The sequence below is a fragment of the Ammospiza caudacuta genome, chromosome Z (assembly GCF_027887145.1).
Source record: "Ammospiza caudacuta isolate bAmmCau1 chromosome Z, bAmmCau1.pri, whole genome shotgun sequence".
Taxonomy (NCBI): Eukaryota; Metazoa; Chordata; class Aves; order Passeriformes; family Passerellidae; genus Ammospiza; species Ammospiza caudacuta.
The window spans coordinates 29,488,553-29,503,050 of record NC_080632.1 but is presented as its reverse complement, the minus strand read 5'-3'; the positions used below and the strand labels follow the sequence as shown (position 1 = coordinate 29,503,050).

Sequence of the window (14,498 nt, the reverse complement as noted above, 5' to 3'; positions counted from 1 at the left end):
CAGATACAATTTCTTTTATACTAAATTTAATAGAATCAAGAACTTTTCAGTATTAATTCAAATTTTTAAACTGTTCTCTATGACTGAATCATCAATGTACATAGTGAACTCACAGTTCTGATTAAATGGCGTCAATATTTATGTTGGGCATGTAGTACAGTCACACTGGAAATCTAACACAAAGGGACTATTTCTTTAAGGATTGGCCAAATAGCTAAACCAAATATATTACCATTCACATTTGCGGCTGCATTTTTTTTCTGCCTTTTGATTCTTGTCAGATTTTTTTTTTATTAGTACCATAGCTCTCTTTGATGCTGCTGCTGTTTGCTATGGAAAAAGACAGTGACCCTGATTATGAACCACTGAAGTCATATCATTGAGTCTGAACATTGATGTTGCCTACTACTAGTCTCTCACCTTCCACTAGATGCTAGTAGGATATTAGCTCCTTTAAGGGGCGGTGTTTGAGACAATTACAGCTGATTATGAAGGTAACACATGATGACCCACTGTTAAGTTTGGCTGCCCTGGTAGCATAATCCTTTTTCAATCTGTTTGTCAGTCTGTCATTTTTGGAGCTTGAATTTTCCCTGCTTTCTGTCCATTGTAGCTTGAAATATGTTTAAAACACTGACCACTAAATAACACACAGATAAATACTGACAGCTGAAAGAACTGGCAATAGTAAACAGAACGTTGAATTGTCTGTCCTGCCTATTGAATTTTTTTATTCCATTTTGTCTTAAATGTGTAATATTATGGATAGATACTGTTCTTGGTAAGAAATAAATAATATAGTAATACTTAATTCATGAATGGAAGCATTCTCAGGATGTATAAGACTTTCTAGAGCTACTCTGTGGTTCATTCTTATTTATCTACAGATGCCTTTTTCAATGCAGAAGTATTTTATGTAATTTACTATTGTTCACACTCTGGCACAGTTAAGTGCTGTTTATTAGGAGGGTAGAGAGCAGCATCCCTCAGGACACAGGCAGTTTGTAATTAGTAGGAATATTTGGTCTACGAAGTTGGTAATTATCCTCATATTCCTATAATTTAACTCTAGAAATGAACCATACATGCTGTTTAGTGGTTTCAGAAGCCAGATCTATTCTGAGTTTTGTGTAGGGAGGCTCTGTTCCATCACATGCAACTCCAGTGGGTGAGTTGACTAAACTGTGCTTAGTTGTGCATGCTAGCATATCTACATGGCTAATTAAATTATCATTCCTGAGCTCAGCTGAGGTCCATCTTCAGATCCATATGAAATGTATTATTGTGCTTTGATCCCACTTTTTATTTTTTGGTTGGGTTATACTCATCTACTTTAGCAGGTGACTGAGCACATTACCAAGCAGCTCAATAGATCCAAGTGGCTGCTGCTGATGTCCCTGCATTAGACTATGCATGGTCCAGGGGCTACATCAGACTCAATTTAGTTTGGTTACTTGGACCAAATATCCCCTTTATGCAGGTGTCTCAAAACTATCTGAAAAGCTAGTGCTTGTCTCAGACCTTTAGAGGCCAGGGTTCTTCCATATGCGCTTGGAACACAGCTTCTGGTCTGGTTTCAGTTCCTCAGAAAGAAATCCGGTTTGTATGCATTAAATTGGCTCCAAACCAGTATGTGGTACATGCAGACAGTCAAGGGTTTAGCTTAAAAAATACCTCTCCTGCTCTGAATTTAAGTACAAATTCAAGCGGAGCAGCTCACAGGTGTTGAGTTGCTGCATCCTCCCTATAACTGATTGTGTGAGTGCTTTACCATGGTGTCCAAATGAAGTCAGACTGCAGATTAACTAGTGTTTACAGCCACCCTTTAGACTGCCTTGATTTAAGTAAGCCAGACTTCAACAACTGGCCAGAGCTCAGAGTTACTTAAAGAAAGCAAACTGCTGTTTCTCAGACGTTAGTCACTGGTTCCTGGATCAGACAGCACTTAAGGACTAACAATGTGACTGGACACAGATTGTGCACACCATGTCTGTCATGCACATAAATCCGGGCACGCGAAGTGGGTGCTCTACAGCTGACATCAGTGCGCCAGCTTGAGTGCATGATCCACACCTATTGCATCATATATCATAAAGTTAAACTCCCATGACCAAAATTCTAGCTACTGATCTATGCTGTACAAAATTAGTTGTTTACTGACTTAGACAAGTGCCAGGGCTGGTTTATGTGCTGATGCGAGACATGGTAATGTCTTGCTAGTGCAGGGTCACGGTGGTGCTGATTATGCAGATTATTATTCAATTAATCTGATTATATTCAATATGCATTCAGTTAATTTTCTATTAGATAAATAATAAAAATAAAAATTAGGGCAATTATTTTCTAAAATATATAGCCCAACTTTCTTAATATGGTTACTGTAATCTAAATTTTCCTTTTTTTTCCCCGTTGAAAAAATGGAAAAATGGAAAAAACTAGAGAGACAGGAGTTAAAAAATTCAGCTGTATTCAGTTGAAGTGGCCTACTCTCCTAACAGATTATGCTCACTGAATATCCTATTTTATAAATGGCTGCCATGTATATGAATGAGACAGTTCAAGTTGAATTTTTATATTTTAAAAAACTGACTTTTGTTTGTTTGGTTTTTTATTGACAGCCAGTTATGTATGAAATGTCTAAGTTCAGGCTTGAATGTCACCAATTCAGTGAAAAAAGCAAAATGACAAAGCATTATCTGCCACCTTCCTGTCTGCCTTCAGCTTTGCAATTTGCAAGCAGCAGATCTGACTACATTGAACTGCTAGACTTTATTATTTCTAGTACCTGATATCTGTCTCAGTCTGGTTGTATGTGCAAGTAGCAGTGAAAATTGGATGAACACCTGCATATGGTGACAGGAACACCTGATGGTGTTAGGTTACTGCTGTCATGTGAAATGTGTGCTAGAATAGGTAACCATGACTAATGCATGTGCACTTAAGCAATGCAAAAGGAAATGGTTTTTGTTAGGTGTGCAAGCATTTTGGTTTTTCACACTTGCGATATGTACACTCTTTTCTGCATCACAACTGAAATAGGTTCTATGCACTTGTGAAGGTAAACAATGCTTGCAACATTCCTTTGGTGTGTAGCTAATATGATACCAACTGCTTGTTGTGAAAGTCATTTCACATATCCCTGGATGCCCTCAGAGCTCCTTACAGAAAACTACTCCTCAGAGAGCTAAGGTTGGTTTTGGAAGAGTGCTGAAATTTGCTTTGTGTGAATTATGTTTATTTTTGTTGTCTTTTTCATATCTTACATAACTTCATAAAAAACCATGAAGAGTGTAATAAAAGTGTTCCTAATAAATAAAAAACATCTACATTAAGTGTAAAAGAACAATAAATGCTCATTGAGCCTGTTTTTCTTGGATCTTCTCTTGTCACATTGACATGGAGTAAGGATAAGCTGCACTGATGTGGGTAGCATTACAACACCATAAATCAGTGGTTAAGCTAACAAATCTAATAGATCTGGTTTTCAGAAGTGGAGAATCTGGCATTTCTCCATTTCAAAAGCCCATTTCTGTTTCCTTTAGTGATGACTACAGTAAGGTAAACCAGTCCAGGTTTTTGGTAAGTGGCAGCTAGTTCAGGTTGTGTCATATTTTAGGAATGATATTCCTCAATTTAGTACTCCCACTAAAGAGAAAACCACAAACCTCTGGTGGCAGATGAAACACAGAGGTTACATCTTGAGATAAAAACAACTTACTGGAAGCTGTAATGAGATGGGAAAACAATACTAATAAGAAAAGTACTCAAAGAGAGGGTGATGTACATGCAAAAATGATGGGCCCGCCATGCCCTACGCCAAGGCAATGAACAGTGGCCGATGAGTTCTCCACCCAGACTGTTCCCACATCCCAAGCCGCTCCCACATTCTTCCCCAAAGCATCCTGGACTTCCTACCTGCAGAGATGGCAACAGGTGCTGGAGAATATCACCCAGACATGGCCATGGAGCTCCAGGTTCCAATCCCTCACCGCTACTGTGAAAAGTTAACTCAGTCCTGGCCCAAACGAGGTTACTGGGTTACAGAAATAACTTTTTAGAGAATAATGGGAAATAAGTGGATACAGAAGAGAAACACCAGTCTTGCTGGGCAAAAGCAGCTACAACTTTATTATTTTTTCAGCATTGCTTTTCTAATGGAAAATAGCCACTGAAAGAAACAATTACATGCTTTTTGGGTCAGTTTTTAAGAATAAAACTTGATACTAAAATCCCTTAATTTTTCAATAACAGAAAAACATTTTGTAAGTTTTTAATTGTTTTAATCCTTCATGGAATACCAACATTTTTATGACAGCTTTTTTTTTCCCTGTGGCAAAATTTCACTTTGTAAGAGTGAGAGCATTCACTAAAATTTTGTGTTTAATGAAATATCATTTTCAAAGGATTAAAAAAGCATTTCTGTGTGGTCAAAATTATTTAATTTTTGTTGTTTTGAAATATCAAATGTTTTTCTACCTACTACTTTGGCATCAATGTAGATTCAAAGTAAATTTTTGTCTGGCACAATACTCTTAGACAAAAACAGCTGTTTAGACTTATGAGTCTTCTCTTGTGTTCCAAAGTTTATTTGCAGAGAAAACAAACAAATGTTTTAATCCAGAAGACTAGTATTTAGATACACAGACATATGGGTAAATAGGGCACACTGTTACTACCCTGTGTTTTGTTATTCTACCTTTGTTTCACCTAACCCAGAAGAAGATGCAGAAGTTGTTTGGATTAGTGCATGTCAGGTATGGCAAGTGATACTTTGCACAGCATTTCCTTGCTGTTATGGTTCTCTGCCTTCTATTTCAAACTATCACACTGACTTGCTCTTACTATTCTACCATTTGTCAGACTGGCTCGCTATGAAGACTACTGGCTCAGTAGACTTTTTCTGACATTCCCCAAGAAAGTTAAAGTAATTTTTTGTATTTATTTAATTATTAAGATCTGTAAATGTTCTTAAATGTTGATCAGGAAAGTTGGTTTTTTCCCCCCTCATTAAAGAATATGTTTCTCGTCCTGGCCAGCTGATCAGGCTAATCCTTAACTCCTTCTGCTATGGCTCATCAAGACAGAATCTCTTATGTGTGCATTAAGCCAGACTCTCTGAACTGTGTAAATGGAAATGTGCAATTTTGCATGCAGCTGTCTGAATGTATTATTCCTATTAAACAAGCCACCCTCTTTCCTAGGAGTGTCTTGTTGTTACTTTGAAATGCAGTTAAATAAGAGAATCCTGATACATCACAGAAATTATATATCATGGAAAAATTAGAGTTGTCTGCTTCTCATCTATTCCTTTGTGCTTTTTTTCCCCTGTGGCATAATTCTTACATGGAATTTCAATAGGACCTTAATAGTTGCTCTAGTAAATAGTTTGGAAAAAGGGCAGAATCTGAACTTTTGGTTGTTCAGCAGCATAACTGCTGGCTTCTAGATGCAGGTCAGAATCAGTCCCAGTGCTTGCTGTGTTTGCACAGCAACAATTTAAGCAACAGTTTTATCTGGTGAGGGAAGAGCCTCGATAGACAGTGGTGTCATTTGTTCTTGCTGTGCTTTCATGTGCGCCTGGACCTGCCTTATTCGACCTTCCAGCCGCAGAGTCCATTCCTGGCGAAGTCTGCAAAGAGAGTACAAGTGCTTAGCAGTTATTGAGCCAAATCCTTCAAATGTATCCAGGGCTTTTCAGCAGGGTCGAAGCTTACCTCTCTTTCATCACCAGAGCACTTGTCCTGTATTTATTTACCAATTACACATCCCTCTAGCTTGCTAGATTGGGAATGCAGGGGAGAAAAGGATAGTGCTGATATTATCAGTGGTTGACATTGCTGGATTCCAAATGAGTCAAACAACTGCTGAAATACTGTCACTGTGAAGAACTCTGTTTTTCCCTCTGGGGTATTCTCAAAGCCACACAGATGTACTGCCTATGCAGTAAGGTCATTCAATGTGTAAATTAAAAAATACAGTTTTTCCTCCAACCCCTCAAGTTCTGCTGTAAAATGTTGTGGAGAAGAGCAGGCTGAACTTAAAATATGTCCTTTTGGATAAAAAAGAAAACTAAGTCAACTCTGTAGACCCTGTACATGTTAAATGAAAGGAATTGATGTCACATGCAAGAGGAGCCACATAGCTTCAAGACACTTGCATAGTAAAAACAGAAGAGAAAATCTCTAGGGACCACTGCAAGATATTGTTGGCTGGGCTGTTTTCTGAAGGAAATGTTATGAAACATCTGACCCAGCAATGTTATAAGATTAGATATTATATGGTGATGCAAAATGCATCACAGAATATATGAGATTTTAAATTACCTTTGGTGTGGTGTAAAGAACAGCAGCCAATGATTTCATATGAGAATAACTCAGCAGTAGCTCTTTCACATGGATGCTTGTGTTATCTGATTCTGAGTTTGGTTTTACATTGTGTTTTAAACTACCTAGTCTTCAATATCCTTTTGTGCATATAGATAAGCCTCAAATGAGATGTGAAGTGAGTTAGGAAAAATCTGCCATTGAGAATACTGGTGTTTCTCATCAATGTCCTACTGTCAAAAAAGGAGCACTCACCTTTATGTAAAACCACACTATTCTCCCAAGTGCCTCTTACATGAGGTAGTGGATATGTATGTTTTGTATTGATAGCGTCTATTCCCTCCTGAAAGTATCACTTTTTTTCAAATTATAGAACAGTTTGTGAACATTCTGGGCTTTGACTGGGCAAGTGACTTTGAAGGAACCTGCTTGGGTCTATTTCAGTTGTGATGGGTCAGTTATGACATATTGAATATGTAAGTTAAAACATATTCAAGGTTCTTTCACAACATCTCTTTCTTCAGAGTAGAGTTTTTAACATTTTCAACTTTGTGAAGTCAAAAATGTTATCTAAACCACAAATTGCATTTCATTTGCACTGTCTTCTCCTGATAGTCTTTTGTGATCTAGGGTGATAAATGTTTCCAGTGAAGCTGAACACTTTCCTGGATTTTATTATACATGTTTTTTCTCCAGCAATTTTGTGATTGGGATTTGAAAATACTACTGAATAGTTGGAGTAGGATACTGGAAGAAGGATTGTCCACATCCAACTTTTTTGAGATACAAGGCCTGCCCAGATCTTGATTTCCAAGTATCTAAATGATGACAGTACTTCCTTCTTGAGGACTGGGGTCAAAGTACCTAGAATTTTTTCCAAGAAGTAGTCCTTTAGCAGGACCTTCCAATTTGTTGAAGTCAAATTAGTTTATGTGAATGTCCCAGTTTTGAGAAAGGTTTATGCAGAAAACCTTTGTTAGCTTCCGGAGAAAAGCACAAAAAGAAGCCACATGAGACATGGTATTTCTTGTCCTCTGTTTCTGTCCATTAGTATTCAGGGAATTCATTCAGTGTGCAAGAGACCCTGGTTTAAAGTTCTGAGTTTTCACAAGTTGAACAACACTTGTGCAGAGTTATCTGTACCACAATACAGCTATATAGCTCTCTCTGTAGGCAATTCCTGTTGTTTTATACTGCTTTGTAAAGCTCTCCCCTTCCCCAAACTAAAACAAGCAATAAACCCCCAAAACAACAAAAAGCCCACAGCATTTTCCATTGAATGGGAAAATCTCATTGTGTCATTTTTACCTTTGGGTTTATATGATGTGAAAGGCTGTTAAACATGACAAAGGTGCCACAGGATTTTTATTCTACAGATTAGGTGGGTGGTTGTCCCTTTAATGTAATACTGTTTTGTTTATTTGTGTTGCTCTATCAGTTCCAGGTAAAATTCCTGCTATTTTCTGGCTGTCACTATCCATAATTCCAAAGTGCTTTATTTTTTCATGGCTGTGCTCCAAGGCCTTTGAAGAATGCTCATGAGGTTTAGGGGTGAGGGGTGTCTGAGTTTCCATGCAGAAGAGCCATGGTAATATGAGACAAGCAGCTGTGAGAGGAAAAGTGCCAAAGACCCAGAACACAATCTGTGCTATGAATAAAGCAGTACAATAACAGGTTACCTTATTTTAAAACACGTGACAACATGCCTTGCTGTCTTGTGGAAAAGAAAAAATACCACTTACTTGTTCAGGGCACTTTTGCTTAGCCTAGACTCTTCAGCTTCTTGTTGCTTAGTTTGCTCTTGGATGACCTTTTCCCAGAAGTTCTTCAGCTCTTCCGCATCATGACCACCCATCCTGTGGTGTCTAGAGTTCGTATGCTTGCTCATTTTCTGAAAAGCAATTTGGAGGTCAGAGCAGTCAAAAACCTGACCTGAGGCAGATATTCTCTTACTTAGCCCCTTGAAATTTCATTCTCGGGAAGTGCTATTAAAATAAATTATGTCACCCGAAAAGAATAGGTAACTGGTGTGTAGTCTGCCTTGAACCAAAATATAAGGCATTGAAACAGGCCTTAGGTGACAGTTGAATGGCATAACGATATTTTTGCTGCTGAGTAATGACTGTGCATGGCACAGTTCACTGAAATATTGTGGATGCCTCAGTATGTGTGATATTTTAAGTAATTTTAGAAGAACTTGTGAAAAATGCTTTCAAATATAGTGCCATTGTCACTGGAGTTCAGATTAGATGTGAAGGACTTTCCTATTTTCTATCTTCCATATTCTTAAAACAGATCATAGATGCTTTATCTCAGGGAAATGCACCACTCCTAAATGATTCCTTCCGCTACTCCAAATGATGTCATGCACAAAATATACAAGGGAATTATGAATCTGAATTGAAACACGCAGAGTGCAAAGCCCTGGGGAGCTTGTTATGGTATTGTTCTATTTTTTATCAAAATTCAGTCTTAAATGCTTTTAAAAGTATAGCTCCTTGAAATACAGGGATCAGTTCCAATAAATTATGACAGAAAATAGGCGACTTTGTCCTTGCTAAATGCATGCTATTGAAACATTAAAATTCTCATCATGTCTGATGTCCTTGCTGATATTACTGTATTGTGTTGATTATCAGATGGTAGTGGTACTTTGAAAAGTTAGGTTCTGTAGCCTATTTCCTGAATCAGCCTTCTCCATTAAGTCCCACCAGAAAGTAGGAGGATACAAGAAAGAAAAACCCCAAAAACCTAAACTTCAGAGTTTTCTGTGACTAGATCAGCACTTAATTTGAGGGTTGCTATGAAATAAATCCCTTGCTTCCTTGCATTTACCTGCGTTCTGCTATCATTAGATACTTTTGCCAACACGCCACTCTGTAATGGTGATGAATTAATGCCTCATAGACCCTGATATGGACTTGTGAATCTTCTTTCTTGATGATTTCATACTTTAGGAGCTATTCTTGATAAACACAACAAAGACTATGCTAATGTAGGCCAATCTGAAGAAACTTTTGCTTTGTACAGTGCTGTAAAGTAGAAGATCAGAGTAAACGTAAAGGACTGTCAGATGTAATACAGTTAATGCAGATTTCTGAAAGATTGCTATAAAATAAAAGTAAGTTTTAAGCTAAGTTCTGGGCATCTTCCTAAATTGAATATTTTAGATTTGTCATAATTTTCATGTATCATTTTTTTAAAAAAGATTTGTAATAGCAAATAATTTTGCCAAACTTGGCACAAAGTCTGGCTGGAATGGAAAAACTATTTAACAAAAAGAAAAATCTCTTTGAGATACATTCTTTTTCCATTGAAAATCCAGTTGCTTGAAGACCAGAACAGCCCAACTGGAGTGATAAGCATGATCATGTAATATAACCTTCCGTGTGATGGAGTGCCTTGAAAGGTTAGAACACTGGTCCTCTTCACAGCAAGGCCAGCAAGAGCTGCACTATCACAAAAACAACCAGATATTTTTCTCTGAGGCAAACACCATTTTTCTAGTGTTTCCCTTGATATGGACTGGGGATGCTGTAGATGTAGCAGTGTGATACAGCAGCAATTGTTGCATTGGTGTGGATAGAGCAGTTCTACTAACACCTTTTGCTAAATGTGTTGTGTTTGGCAATGAATATGGTCTAAATGGGATTATGAGTAATGTTAATAAAGCTTTGTCTCACTCTGAGGTCCCAAAATAATAGCATTATTTAAGGCATCATCTTGCAAAAAAATATTCCTGTCACGGATGCACTGGAACATGCCCTATCTGTGTCCTAATTCCATAGGCCTTGAGCAGTGTTAAAATAAATGCTCTGGTAATAGCTTGTTACAGCAAGTGATGGAATCTGATTATTTCATCATTCCTGGATCAGCAGGTCACATGGGTCTTCGCACCATTTAGAGGCTCTTCTATCACTAGCAGCTGCCCACTTGACACTCTACAGATAATTATCCCATTGCCTCAGAAGCCAAGTGCAAGTTGCTGACAAACTGAATCAGCGTGCCCTCCAAACCCTATTATACTTTGCCTCATATAAGAATCTGCCATAACACATTAACCTTTAATTAGAGATTTAATTTTTATGATTATTAAACTTCTAGTTGATGTTCTCCAAATGGTACAAAGATGATCTCCAGTCTTTATCTGAGATTTAAATTAGTTAGATTTTGGAGGGTATATCAGCGTTTTGGCTGCCTTAAGCTTTGTCCGCTCCACTGAAAAGAGCACATTGTGATCAGAGAGATGCCCAAAAGATGGAGGTAGTTCTGCAAGTTTCAGTCTGCTAGGTTTGTGGGTTTTTTTGCAAGACATTTACTTTTAGTTCCTAGGAATGCCAGTGACAGTTAATATTTCACATGGTATTGCTGTGGTCCTTGCTAAGACGGATTCTTGATGTAGAACTTTTGAAGACAGTATGGTCTGCATTGCTGGCCAGCCTCTTTCATGGTATGATGTGTGAAAGCATCATATTTTTCAGCCTGGCATTGCGACATCTAGGTGTAGAGACTAGGGTCCATGTGTACTGTAATACCTGCTTTTCTTTATGCTAATTGAAAGATTCTTCTTAGGAGCTTGGTTTGAATTTCTGAGTAACCCTTTGTATAAAAAAAAAATCTTTATTATTGCTCTATTGATAACATTTTTGTTGATGTGTGATATTTTATTTTTTAGATGTCCCAATAACCTAAATTAAATTTACACTGGCGACTGGACTTAATACTGTCAAAGTTCCTCTTGATTCCTTCACTCAGATAGCTCAGGGCCCAGTAACAAGTAGAAAAATTAGATTTTCCCTGTAAATAAAAAGCACACTTTCTTACAGTCTCTTGGCCAGTTTTGTCTGGGTGGAGAGAGGGCAAAGAAAATAGGTTCATCATTCCAGAGATATTACAGTAAAGTCAGGGAGGTGTCTTTCTGACTCCTAATGGCAGGTTGTTTTAACATGTTTATATACTGATATGAATGTAAAATAACCAAGAGCAAGCACTTCTATTAATTTAAGATTATTCATTCAGAAGACTTGAAATATTGTAAGTATCATTTATGAACTGAAAATTTATGCTATAAAACTTTCTGCAATATATTTTCTATGAAAGGTTACTAAAATGTGTGTAACACTGGCGCAAGACAGTCTCTTATTAAATATTCAACTAAGATAGTTAAGGAAGAACTATGATTATATAGGTTTTGCTGTCCTACCTGCCCATATGAAGTATAGTTTACTGCTCTTTTAGAGAGCCAAGCTGATAAAACAACATTTAAATTAGAATGAAATTAGATCTTGGTTAAAGTGGTTTATGCATTTGGCAGTTCTGAACCTCAACTGTCAAAAACATGAAAGTATGTACAAAACAGTTCTTACAGCATTCATCATTTACAGAAATTAATTTATATGCTACCATATTATTAATTTATGGAGAATGTCCACAAGAAGAAGTAATTGTAAAAACAAAATTAATGGCACTGTAAAAGAAAAATCTCCTACATTTATAATCAAACCATAAATCAGAGGGCCATGCAGCAATCTGTAAGACAGCAAATCACTTATGAAACACAGCACCTACATATAATACATTGTTTTAAACTCATAAAATCATAGAGACACCGACTATGCTGAATTGAAAGGGACCCACAAAGATCACTGAGTCCAGTTCCTGGCCCTGCACAGCACCATCCCCAGGAGTCACACCATGTGCCTGGGAACATTGTCCAAATGCTTCTTGAACTCTGTCAGGCTGTGACCACTTCTCTGGGGATCCTGTTCCAGTGTCCAACTACTCTCTGGATGAAGAGTCTTTTCCTGATAATCCAGCCTAAACCTCCCCTGATCCAGCCATTTCCTTGAGTCCTCTCACTGGTCACAAGAGTGAGGAGTGATACCTGCCCCTCTGCTTCTCCTTGTGAGGTCACATCCCAGAGACAGTTTAGAGGAGGTTTGAATTGTGAATGATGAACAGCTTTCCCTCTACAGACTTATCCCATAAAAGGGGAGAAAATTTTGCTTCTAGCTGTAAGTCATATGCACAACTTTTGTTCACTGACAAAAAACTAGTATAGAAAAAGCCAGTGGTACAACCTTCTCTCATTTAATCTGATCTGCATCTGAGTGTGCTTTGGTAAGGTGTTAAATTAGTAGGTTCCCACATGCTCTGGTCTTAGTCCCTGCCTCGTCTGCATGTATTGAACTAATGCAATCTCAGTCTACCTCTGCTGAGGCACAAAAAGGAGTTTTAAAAAGTATCCAATGCAAATAATTTCTTTTCTGCGCACTTTGTAATTTCTACATTGGACTCTTTCTGGAGAAATTTTAAGGGCCAGAAATGGCTCTTGATGTTTTGAACAAAATTGCTGTTTGGAGTTACCCTTATGTGAAATAAACAAGCAGGAGAAGAAAATATTTTCTAAAGTCTCAGGAGCCATTTTTTTAACCTTTTTAAATCTTTCTATTTGACATGTGTCTTAAGATATCTATAGTCGTTAAAATTCAGTGTTTTATACAAATGGACTTGTAGGCAAAATATTTGTGCTTTTGCTTTTTAGTGAGAAGTATTTCAATATATTCAGTAAAACTGTTAGTTGAACATATGTGGAGAAAAATATCAATGTGATTTTTAGTCTGAATTATGCATAATTTAAAGAATAATTGGTTTGGCTAACAGAAGGAAAACCACTTTATGCTTTACATTACCAATAATGTAAAACAATATTTGAATATTTCCAAAGTTTATTTAGAAAATTTTTGCTGAAAGACAGTCTTTAACAATAATTATATTTTCTATGTGTATATATACATATCTTAAAAATATTTCTTTTCTAAAAGATGGAGATAAGTCTAATTTTAACTCTTTCCATGAACCTGATGATTCAGCCAATTTTAATATGGAACATAAGTATATTCCTGGAAGAATTTCCACAGTCACTTCAGAGATTATCTTTGACTTTAACTAGACTCAGTCCCTTGGGTCATATCATGACCATGAGCTGGTTTATCTTTGTCAGGACACTAATTAATATCCTATTCCTTTTGCCCTTCACCAGGGTTTGTTTGCCTAAGCATGGAATGTTTTCCAGCATTATAGATCTACTACAGTACAGTTTGAAGCCTGTTTTTAGTGGTCCTTAAAAATTTTTTTAAAAAAGCTCAAAGCTCTGAGAAGTTTTAAGTTACGCATAAAGAACATATAATTTTGATGAGTATCCCCTTACATGTTCCTTTTATGGTGGTTTTCCTTTCAGTTGAAGTGTGTGTAATACAGAAGTTCTTGTAATACGAAAAAAGATAATAACAAATAATAGCTTAATAACTCAAGTTATGACTAGAGTAAAATGTAACAGTGGAAGGATACTTATATTTTATAAATCACAGAGGATCAAAATAATTTTCTAAAGGTATACTGAAACATACAGAATTCCAGAATTCCCTCCAGGTTATGGAGGGAACAAGAAGAAAACATTGTTCAAATTCATATGATTTAACAAAACATATGTATATCCATATGTATTAACAAAATTAATGTATATCCATGTATATCTAGGCAGGTTTAATAATCAAGACAGGAAGAGAAAATCTTATTTTGGCCAAAATACAAGAATATAAATGCTTACTTTGATTGTATAGTAGCTTCCTCTTCTGTCAAAGTGTGGTTTTCTTGAGTGATTACTGAATCATGTCAGTTTTACCCCTGGGTTCCCCTTTTCAAGAGAACTCCAACTGCCAGGAATAACTGATGAAATCTTTTCATCCGTCACTCATTTTTATTTGGGAGTGATGACATCTGCTATTATGAATTAGCTTAATGGCAGCAGGGGAAAAAACCCCAAACCCACAGTCTCATTTTGTGAAGCCTGCAACACACCACGAGTTATGACCAGACAGTTACAGGGCACAAACTCTGAATACCACGTTTGATCTGTGCTATAAATTTTGGCAGGTGCCACTGATGTCATAACTTGGCTCTGGAGAAAGTTACTCAAGTAAGATCCCACAAGTGTGGATCACTGTAGCATAACCTCCATATGACTTGTGAGAATTCAGCACCATCCTCTCCAAGAAAAAGGATAGATCTGAAAAGATCATGTTGAATAGCACATCTTGTCTCACGTTCGTGCTTCTGAGTGACTGACAGATAAATAGATTTCTTTTCCACCTCTTTTGAAGTGTTGGTCTGTAA

General features: G+C 37.0%; 1 protein-coding gene across 1 annotated transcript; it reads right to left on the bottom strand.

Annotated features, from left to right (window-relative positions):
- Window positions 1–4,111: 4,111 nt before the first annotated feature.
- LOC131571429 (protein FAM240B-like) lies at window positions 4,112–14,178 on the bottom strand. Its single transcript, XM_058824141.1, has 3 exons — window positions 13,933–14,178; window positions 8,066–8,214; window positions 4,112–5,629 (listed from the first exon to the last, which is right to left on the bottom strand). The coding sequence occupies exons 2-3, from the start codon at window positions 8,209–8,211 to the stop codon at window positions 5,497–5,499; spliced, it is 279 nt and encodes a 92-aa protein (XP_058680124.1). The 5' UTR covers window positions 8,212–8,214; window positions 13,933–14,178; the 3' UTR covers window positions 4,112–5,496.
- Between the last annotated feature and the right edge of the window lie 320 nt (window positions 14,179–14,498).